The sequence below is a fragment of the Stegastes partitus genome, unplaced genomic scaffold (genome assembly GCF_000690725.1).
Source record: "Stegastes partitus isolate 25-593 unplaced genomic scaffold, Stegastes_partitus-1.0.2 Scaffold49, whole genome shotgun sequence".
NCBI lineage: Eukaryota > Metazoa > Chordata > Actinopteri > Pomacentridae > Stegastes > Stegastes partitus.
In genome coordinates this window covers 1,033,882-1,044,729 of record NW_007577780.1, presented here as the reverse complement: position 1 = coordinate 1,044,729, position 10,848 = coordinate 1,033,882, and the positions used below count along the sequence as shown (strand labels likewise).

The following is a 10,848-nucleotide window of genomic DNA, read 5'->3' as shown; positions in this document are numbered from 1 at the left end:
GGAAACACTAAAAATAGACATTTCAAGGAGGACAGACGACAGAATAAAAGAATCGTAGTATAAACAGTGTACTAAAAAAAAGTGTGTATTGGTTTGTCTGCAGCAACCAGCTCCAGAACGTTGTAGTGCAGTACTGCAGCAGAGCTGAGGGGGCAGCAGAGACGTCCTTGAACATCCTCGCGACCGAAGAAGAAAAGGATGCGGAAGTGTTTGTTAGCAAACGTGTTCGGTAGGTGAGGCTTGACGTGCGGTTATCCAGAAAGTTCTGGCAAGAGCTGTCTCTGACTGAAGAAACGAGGGCACAGGTAAACACTCTGTCTGCAGAGGGAATCATATTCAGCCTTGAAAATGTCTGTTATTTCCGAGGAAAACGTTCGAGGTGGGAGCGTTTTCAAGGATATTAGCGCCGACGACGAAGACTGGCAGCCCACCGAGATCGAAAGCCTGTGTATGAACTGCTACCAGAACGGTACGACACGTTTGCTTCTGACCAAAATACCATTTTTTAAAGAAATAATCGTCAGCTCTTTCAGCTGCGCTAACTGCAGCTGGTCAAACACCGAAATACAATCCGCAGGCCGTATTCAAGAGCAAGGCGTTTGTTACACACTGAAAGTCCGAACAAAACAGGACTTGAACCGAGAGGTTGTCAAAGCAGATTGTGCCACCACCAGGATCCCTGAGCTGGATTTCGAAATTCCTCCCTTTACCCAAAAAGGCTCGCTGTCCACGATTGAGGGTCTTTTAGACCGAGCAGTCGCTGGGCTGGAACAGGACCAAGCTGTCAGGAGAGCCACTGATCCGGAGGTGGCTGAGAAAATAGATGAATTTATCCAGAAGCTGAGGAAGCTCAAAGAGGTTGAAAATGAATTCACGCTGGTGATTGAGGATCCATCTGGGAACAGTTTTGTGGAAAATCCAGTGGCCCCTCAAAAAGACGAGGCTCTCACCGTGTCTTTGTTCAAGCGGACGATCCAGCAAGACAAGCAGCTGGGATTAAGGGCCGATGATGACTCGGATGAGGAACCTGCAGGCAATGACCTGGACACTATGAGAAATGAAGTTCTGGTCTTTGACACCAACTGCCCTGAGTGCAACGCGCCAGCCTCAACCAACATGAAGCTCGTTCAGATCCCTCACTTCAAGGAGGTCATCATCATGGCCACTAACTGCGACAGCTGTGGCCACCGGACCAACGAGGTGAAATCAGGTGGAGCCACAGAGGAGCTCGGCACCAAGATCACCCTGAACATCACCGACTCTTCAGACATGACCCGAGACGTGCTCAAGTCGGAGACGTGCTCCGTCATGATCCCGGAGCTGGAGTTTGAGCTGGGGATGGCGGCTTTGGGTGGGAAGTTTACGACTCTGGAGGGGCTGCTAAAAGACATCAAGGACCTGATTGTGGCCAAAAACCCATTTGTCTGCGGCGACAGCGGCACTACAGATCGTGTGCAGAAGCTGAATGAGTTTGGAGCAGTGCTTGACAAGGTCATCGCAGGTGAAATGAATGTCCACATCATCCTGGATGACCCAGCAGGGAACAGCTATTTGCAGAACGTGTACGCCCCAGAGCCTGACCCTGAGCTGATTACTGAGAAGTACACCCGCTCTTTTGAGCAGAATGAGGAGCTCGGCCTGAATGACATGAAGACTGAGGGGTATCAAGAGGAAAACTGAACTCCCAGCAGCAGCTGAAAGGACTACATGGGTCGTAAACTTATGTTTTGTCGTAAAACCGGTGTAATTACATTGCTCCATATTTTCTGCCTTTTTGATATGTTTTAAGTTTAACACTGGGTGAATGGTTGCTTCCGTCAGTGAGAAGAATTCTAAGTTGTTTAAATGTGCATGCTTTTAAACAGAAAAGCATATAAGTAACTTCATTTGTACATAGATGGTGCCATTATTAAACAGGATACCTCTGACTCAGTTCATTGCATTCTTGTGACATCCCAGAAGATGGCGCTGTGTTATCTCTGATTAAAAGAAGTTTTTCTTTCAGTGGACCACAGACTGTGTAGCAAATTAGTCTTTTTATACACGTATGAGCATGTCATCTAAACAGTGTTATCTAAATTGATAGTTTAGCTCTGCTTTTTGATTTGGCAGATGTTAAAACACAACACAAGGTTTGCAGTTGCATTTACTGAACTCAGAACACATTATTGTTGACTTAAATTAATCAAAAATGTGGATGCTTCTTCAGGTTTACAGGCATTTAGTGCTGTAATATTATCTTAGTGTAATTAAATATGAGGACTGGAAGTAACAATTTCCTGTTTATTCAATCTTTTTGTAAATTGCATGAAAATAGTGGGAAAATAACCTTTGTAGCATACCAGAGCTTAAGGTGGCAGTTACAAGTTCCTTTTTTTTTTTATCACTGAGAATCCTAAGATATTTACTGAGGTCACATGTTCTCATTTCGGGGGTTAAGAATCAGTGTTTCCTTGAAAAACTGGTTAAACTGAAGAGAGCCTTAATTTCTGTCAACTAATCATGTCGCCTCTGACAAATGCTAGATTAAACAAAAGATTAACCAGGCCTTGGTAATGCAGAGTAATTAAAATCAAGCACAGCAAAGATTTATTTTCAGATTGAACAGCAGATGTTGTATTAAAAGTTTTCTGTCACATCAACCACATTTGTACAGGCCTGGTGCAATTGTTCCTTCATTCTCTGCTGTGCAGGTTTTATCTAGCTTTCATAGCAACCAGGATCTGTTGTGTTCTACTAATAGCCGAGTAGTGAATTCCTAGATTACATGGTTCTTGAGTGAGCAGCTGTTAGCAGGCTGCTGATGGAAATAGCAGCAGCCAGGCAATGGGCCTCTGTATCCTGAGCTCATACAGCACACAGTGGCGCTATGCCCACTGGGTTATTTTCATAGAAAAATAATGATTGTCCATTTCCCCCCTCATTTCTCAGTTCTGCCTACTTTAAGTCCAAATAATACCAACATAGTGCGTTTATTTAAAGTGCTGACTAATAAATATAATGCACCTCGATGCAAAGTAACATCAAATATCCATATGATAAATGTTGAAGTCACTTGAGATTCAACCATAGTTTTTCCTGGGAAATTTCTAATTTTAATCAATTCACAGTCCATGCTTCATGCTATATTGTGGACACATGTAAAGAATCACTGTGAGCTCAAATATATAACCGCAGCAGAAAGACTATTTGAAGAGGAGGTTAATATAGCTGTGACTTGGCAGAGTCAAAATGATCTCAGTGTGAAACTTCATTCAAGGAACAAGATAAGAGCGCAGAGAATAAAGCTTTGACATCCAAACTCATCACTGTTTTTGACTGGTCTTTAGACTAGATGAATCAAAAATCTAGGTCACAGTCTACCTGACGTAATAGAAAAGGTAATCAGCTTGCAGTGGAAGACTTCTTCTATTCGTCCCTGCTCTGAGGGCAAGCTAATACGGCAGACCTGAAGGTGACTATAAACCACGAGTCAGTCTGTAATAAGGGATGAAATGGATTGGTATCATGTGACTACTTCTGATTGCCCTAAGCTGCTGGCACATACCAGTATGCTTTGTTTGATGTGTGACTGGTCTTAATGGAACTTGCACCCTCTTTGAGTGTTGGGGCCAAGGGCTAAATCAGAGACTGGGATGACCCTGCAGCTGCTCCAGCCACTCAGGCCTGCCTTACCCACACCAGGCCAGCAATGGGTCACAGCAGCCTCGTAACACCTAAACAGAGAGACTAGGTGCTCTCGGGAACCAAAGGGATTTTGTTTAAACCTTTGCACAATCCAAACCAATCTACTAATCAACTTATGTGGAACAAATCCCTTTGAGCAACAGTGTCCAAATATGAGCTTGTGGGAAAATGTGAATGTTTACACTAAAAATGTGACAAGAAGTTTGAAAAATCCAAAATACATTTTAATAAAGGTATTCACACAGCCTTTTTATATTTGAACAGTTGGAGCTCACCTGTTCATTATGGAGCATCATCAGAAGTATCATGATGTGTGTGTCTGTAGGTCACCAAACCCATCAATCCTTAACTTTGGCCCTCATGTTTTCAGTTTGTGTGAAAATTTATGGCTTAATACCACCGGTGTGGTATAGAATCTTAGCCCTAAGTACACATCTCAACATTGTGTTGAATATTAATTTCTGGTTTAGAAATTGGATTTAGCCAAGATTGGGCCAGATCACCTTCAAAGTGTTATCTCTTACCCACAGAGGGGGCAGCTGAGGCGGCTGTCATTGGTCCGACCTCGCAGGCAGCGGGCACAGAAGATGTGGTAGCAGTCCAATAAACATGGGGACTGGTACTGCTCACGGCACAGGTGACACACCAGGGGGTGGACATTAGCGCAATCCATATTACACAGGTTGCCCAAGTTGGTGAAGATTCCTCCTGCCATCTGAGAAGAGAGCATCATGTGAATGACAACAAACTGTGAGTCTGTTGCTGGGATGACAGTTTTTAAAAGGCCACATTGTCACATCACTTACAAAAAAGCTTTAGCATGCACTATGGTGTTGAATCACAGGCCAAATTTTCCAGTTATTTTAAGAGAGGCTAAGCTGACTGACATGAAACGCTTTGATCAAGACAGTTGGTTATTAATTGAAATAAGCAAGAGAAGCTTTTTGCCTCTTACCTTGTCAGACTTGTAAAAGAGCGCCTGGAGATTCTGTGACCAAGCACAATCCACAGATAGTAAATAAATAACACCACATGTACCGTCAGCACCTATATTATATCCAGCTAAGAAAACTTACTGTAAATGTAGTAGGCCGGTCTGCAGAAAGTACAGGGAGCCTCTGTCTTACCTTTCAGTGGTGCTATCAGCTACCCCCAGCAGGAATGACAGCAATGCAGAAACTCTTCAATAGTAGGCCGATGGGGTCCGTCCGCCAGGCAGCTGACAGCACACACCTCATGCCAGCCCCCCCAAGTGCTGCCAAAGTGCAAAGGGGACATTTAATATTGCTATCCCAAACAGACAACAAATACAGTTGTCATGCTTCTAAAGTCAAACTGTCATTCCACCTTGGACTCCAGGGAAGGGTGAAAGGAGAGAATAAGGTGGGAATTGTAGCATTTAAAACCAGTGGAGCTGCTGCAAAACTTCAACACAGGAAAACTTGGTATATGAAGTGTCATCTTAATGCCTTCTAGCAACAAATTAAACCTTGGTAGTGATATTTTGCATGATAATATTACGTCATATTCTGCAGTAACTTTAATCCCATTTTTCCTGGACATTTACTGGACACAAGCATGTTATCTAGTAGGATGTAACTGCTTATTGCAAGCCAAAGTAAATATTCTTTGATTTTTCGCTTCTTATAGGTAACTATTGCCTTTTAGTGCATGGTTGTTGTAGTTTATGCTAATTTCACATTGAACTGGTGTGATTAATTTTATAATAATGCAAAAATAATCACAGTCCACTTACTCAGATTTTATTTTTTCCTGAACTTTCATCCACATTTTCCGCAGGCGATGTAATTTGCTCGGTTCTTATGTAATTTTAATATGTGTTATGGTAGGTTTGCTTCATACCATTTATTGTTACCATTGGAAGATTTGTTCCTTGTAGCTAAAACACTGATAACCACCATATTAGCTAGTTGGATAGCCGATAGCTAGGCTTATTTTTTATTGGGAATGATAAATATTACTCCCAAATTATTGACACACGGCAGTTGAGCAGTAATTAAGAGAATTTCTGAACTCTTTTAACAGTTGGTGCCACTTTAAGTCTGTAATGGGGGGAAAACGCAGCTAGTTGTGTATGTTTAGCGAGAACGTAGCTATAGCATCAAGCTAATGCACTTATATTAATAACAGTAAACGTGTTAAGACAGTTAGCTTAATCAATCCCAGAGAGCGTCATGCAATCGATTTTGCGGCCGGGTATTATACTTCCTGCGCAGCCTTCGCTCCTTCCTTTTTGCTGAACGTGTCAGCCATGGCCCCAATTGTGAGTAGCAAAATGACCAAATAAAGTGCATACAGACGATATATTTTTGTTTATGCTTTGCACCGAAAGCAGTGTAAATAATCAGTGTACAGAAATATAGCAACCACGGATGTTTTCGCCTCTTTTTTAGGCTTTTGTTTACTGAGTCGGCTAAAACCACGTTGGGCTAACAGCTAGCGCTAACGTTAGCGAGCAATGGTCAACGACCGATAGCGGTTGTAGTGTTTTGCGGTTATTATCAATTTTTAACCACTTTTCCTTGTAATAAGTGGAATTCCAGTCTTGGGGACTTGACATCGAATCACTTTTTATAGCTTGACATAATCAGCGAATTACTCTTAACACTTATTTTTTATTGTTTTAAAGTTACATGTGCTTTTATAGTTGTTTGCACGAGTTTGATTAATTCTGTAATTCATGTGCCAGAAAAAGCAGGTGGTCAAGAAACAGGGTGGGAAGAGGAAGAAGCAGCTTCTGAAGTTCACCCTGGACTGCACTCACCCTGTTGAGGATGGCATCATGGATGCTGCCAACTTTGTGAGTACATCAGTTCAGACATAAGTGACATCTTGTGTGTTGATCAGTGTACGGCAGCTGTCAAATGCAACTCCTGTGTGTCCAACACTGCTGTCAAATTAAGGGGATCACTCCCAATACCACATGAAGGTTACAGTCAGCAGGGAAGATCATAAAAAAAACTCATTCAATTTACCTTTAAGTGGATGCAAACAAGATGTCAAACACTGTATGTCTTCTTTCTGTGCTTGTTACAAACTGTTAAACACACATCACACCTTTTGTTGAAACAATTTCCAATTCCATTTGCTGTGTGTGACTTGTTTTGTCCATTGCACATACAGGAGCAGTTCCTGCAAGAGCGGATCAAAGTGAATGGCAAAGCTGGAAACCTTGGCGGTGGTGTGGTGTCCATTGAGAGGAGCAAGAGTAAAATTGCTGTGAACTCTGAAGTTCCCTTCTCAAAGAGGTATGAAATACGTTGCAACTCATGCCAGACTGTATACATACCAGTTCTGCCTTTCAGCCGCTCAGCGCAGTTTTTCCTTCTATGCCCAAAAGATGTGAAAAAACACATTTCCAATTTCTTTGAACAAGCAGTCAGAATCCCTTTTGTGTAGTTATCATAGAATGAAAACAAGAGAACTGACAAGTTGCATTGAAAAATGCAATAATTAGGGATGTGAATTTCATGTAATCGTGCTTACGTTTCAGCCACATTTAAATGATAGACTGTTTGACTTAAAATATTCAATTAATGAACAGAAATGAGAAGACACTAAACAAGTACAGCTGTATTTGACTCTCACTTTGATAGTGCTTCCAGAATACCGCACCTGTAATGTGTCTTCTGAGTAATTGCGCTTTCACACTTCACATGTGGCTGTAAAAGGGTTGTGGTTTGCCACTTAATGGAAAACCTGTGACCAGCTATTTTCTCAATTCATGTTTGCTACTTACATAACCCAGCTGGTGTGCAAGCACAGCCATTTTTCCTGCACTATTCAGTTAGATGATGACAAAGCAAATTTCAGATGAAATGTTTTGGGAGAATAGGCCTCACTACAGTTTGTGCCCTGTGTGTAGAAAGTGTAGAACTGAGTCAAGAATATATGCCACTGTTAAAAGTGTTTATATTTATTCAGAGCACCCACACTGAAAGGTAAGTCAAACACTGGGTGTCATAGAGAGGGGTGAGATGCAGTGTCATTACAGAGCCTGCTCAGTTGTTAATTTAACCCAGAGAAACTTATGTGTATTAAAAGTACATATTAAGAAGTTTTTTTTCAAATAAAATAAGCCCTTCCTATTCTAAAATTGATTAGATTTAACTCTGCTTTTACGAGAAAATGTACATCTATGTAGTCAATGCTTTTCTGTTCACCCACCCCTCCAGCGCTCAATGCAGCTCGAGTTCACTAGCTAGCCTGCGACTCTGCTCAGACACTGTAAAACTACTCTGCGCTGCAATATTGGACCATTTCAGCCATGCTTGTTCCAGCTGGAAACGGATTCTGAAGAAGAGTAATGATATAGAAAGCCCCAATCTGCAAGCTGAAAAACTGTTTCCATTGGTTTATGATGTGTGAAACTGCCCAAGTCTAAACCTGTGTTTTTTAAGTGGTCATTGGAGCAGCTTATTTCACTCCTGACGTATCTTCAAGCATATAAAAAAACACAATATAGACACATTAACAAGGTTAACAAAATAGTTTATTTTTTATTTATTTTTTTGCCGAAGGTGGGGTCTATGAAATATGAGGACAGCAGTACACATTGTCAGATAGTCACTTGTGCAAGGTGAAATGTAACTGAAATAGTTATATGAAGAATTAATAAAAAAGAGCTACATAGAGGCGTTCATACCTTGACTGAGATAACTTATCAATTACTGTATGAAGTCTGTGAATGTCAAAATATCTGCTATGGAAAGTTGCAGAAGTGGACATCTCCTAAAGACGAAGAGGGAGAGGGCTTCCATAACTATTTAACTGTCCAAGCAAGCAGCTCTGAACAAGCATTCTGGCAGCTTAAAGGTTCCTCCATAAGTACAGGAAGTATTCTGAGCAATAATATATTATCACATTATTACATTAGAATTTCAGCCTTAATGTAATAAATGTTTTTTTTTACCAAAAACTTTGTTGGTGCTATAAAAGGCTTCTACATTTGCACACTGTTCTCTCCATATTGATGTAAATCCACTGAAATTAAGCTGAGACTTGTCTGTGTATTGCAGTGTTTATTTTTGTTTTATTTCATATTGAAGGCACTGAAAGACAGCTTGAAGGACAGAAGCAGTAAAATAACAAAGTACTTAATAAATGTGATTGGGATGTACTGGTCTGTTTAATTGGGAAAGCGGAAATAAAATAAACTTGACTTCCTTTAGCACACCTCTGATACCACTTCATTATCACATCAGTTTTTTACTGCTTGGACAGTCAATGATGTACCAGATAGATACAATAGTAGAAATTAAGTGTGGCTGCCAAAATGTAGTGTGAAAGTGGCACACAAGACAAAGTCTGAAGGTAACTAGAATTAATACATTGTTAGATCTAATATGTGTACACATTAATTCTGAGAATTGAAGGTATATTTGGTACAAAATACTGCATGAATTGTTAACATCGCCACTAGAGGGTGACTGTAGCACCATCAGTCCTGAATTGAGCACCATGTGTGGAAAAAGTCACAGAGTGATGTTATTCACCCTAATCTAAAGTACATCTGTCGTCAGAGCGCGATGATTTAGTGATAGCACACATCTTTTGACCAATAATGTAATAAAATCAGAACAGAGCCCCTGATTCAGTGCAATTATGTTCCAGTTGGAGTTTTACTGCATTCAACTGTTATCCTTTTGTTTCATATTTCTCTTCTTTATTCAAGCATTCAAGGAAATGGCAAGATGGTTTAAACAGTTTTGGGGGCTGGTTTACAATAATTACAGATTGCCCTCCTCTTCCTCACCTCTATCAGGTACTTGAAGTATCTCACCAAGAAGTATCTGAAGAAGAACAACCTCAGGGACTGGTTGCGGGTTGTGGCCAACACCAAGGAGAGCTACGAGCTGCGCTACTTCCAGATCAACCAGGACGAGGAGGAAGAGGATGAAGATTAAACCTGACACCACTCTTAATAAAATGTCAAAAGATGAACAAGTGTTGTCTTTTTTTTTTTTTTTAACTTTAATTCCTTTAATTTGGTTCTTTTGTGGTCACACAGTTGTTTATAAGTAGTACATAGTTTTTCAAGAAAGCTCTTATTTAGATGCATCATTAGAAAAATGCAGGAAGACTGTATTTTTCGATTTTAGATTCTCTAATCATTTTCGGTTCCTTTATCTGAATTAAGATGTCCACTGTTGTGTTAAAAAAGAAAAGAAAAGCAGATTAAGTTCGATATAATTAATGCACAGGCTTCGATTTAAGAGTATATAATTAAAGGAACAGCGGTGAAAAAACTCCACTGCAGCATGTGCAGCTGGGACTCCTCCAGCTCTTGATTTGTGTATTTTGATACATCAAGCAAAGTTGAAACTCGTGCTTGTCTCTGGTGAGCTCTCTGTGGGGCATCCTGTGTTACAGCTGTGGTAACCTTGACAACCGTTGGACCACTGGCAGGCAGGAGTCCTCACACAGCGTGCAGTCATCAGCCTGTACTCGTGTATTTTTATTTATTTATATATTTTTTATATATGAATTTTTATTTTGTGCTCAGGAGAATTTGAAAGGGCGATTATTGAGCTTTAAGGCGTTAATTAAACGTCCAGATTTTAAAAAGAAAAAAAAAAAAGAGTAAACATTTCGCATCCACATGAGGCATTTTTGTGCTGTTTCCCCCCCTGCAGACAGATCTGTGAGTGAACAGTGCAGCAGCTGTGAGAGAAAAGCAGCAGCAGCAGAAGAAGTTTGTGTCTCAATCCTCCGGACTTCCAAAAGGAAATGGGCAGGCGACAGGCGCAGGGAGTGCAGCCGCCTATTAGCGGCACATGGCGACGGCGCACGGTGTGTTTTTCGCACACTACTAGTTGGAAGTGGTAACTAGGAGAGTGTGACTAACTAGTTGTGGGGTGAAAATTATGGGATGCATCGTCATGGCAACAGACCAGACGTCACAATCTGGGCATGTGTGTTCCATTTTTGTCTTTCTTATTTTTCAGACTGGAAGACCTGGATAGAGATCAGTGGAAAAAAATATTTATTTTTTTTTATTTTTATGTTTTTATTTTTTATTTTTACTCGTGGAGAGAAAGCCCCTCATTCACAGCAAAAAATATATATTATTAATAATTCTAATAATAAAAAAAAATCTGAACAGAGCGACGAATACAGTTCTGTTTTTTTTTTTTTTTT

General features: G+C 40.6%; 3 protein-coding genes across 3 annotated transcripts in view; 2 read left to right on the top strand and 1 right to left on the bottom strand.

Moving 5' to 3' along the window:
* Positions 1-10,848, bottom strand: part of rnf207a (ring finger protein 207a) — a 40,088-nt gene that overhangs the window by 17,487 nt on the left and 11,753 nt on the right. The window contains 3 exon segments of the mRNA XM_008306923.1: positions 4,212-4,402; positions 4,643-4,675; positions 4,764-4,805. Of these exon segments, the coding sequence (XP_008305145.1) occupies positions 4,212-4,402 (191 nt within the window). The 5' untranslated portion in view covers positions 4,643-4,675; positions 4,764-4,805.
* Positions 240-2,014, top strand: zpr1 (ZPR1 zinc finger). Its single transcript, XM_008306920.1, has one exon. The coding sequence runs from the start codon at positions 349-351 to the stop codon at positions 1,678-1,680; it is 1,332 nt and encodes a 443-aa protein (XP_008305142.1). The 5' UTR covers positions 240-348; the 3' UTR covers positions 1,681-2,014.
* rpl22 (ribosomal protein L22) lies at positions 5,883-9,651 on the top strand. The gene is given in 5 exon segments (XM_008306921.1): positions 5,883-5,940; positions 5,943-5,971; positions 6,398-6,508; positions 6,832-6,956; positions 9,473-9,651. Coding segments are annotated over 5 exon segments (465 nt in total). The 3' UTR covers positions 9,615-9,651.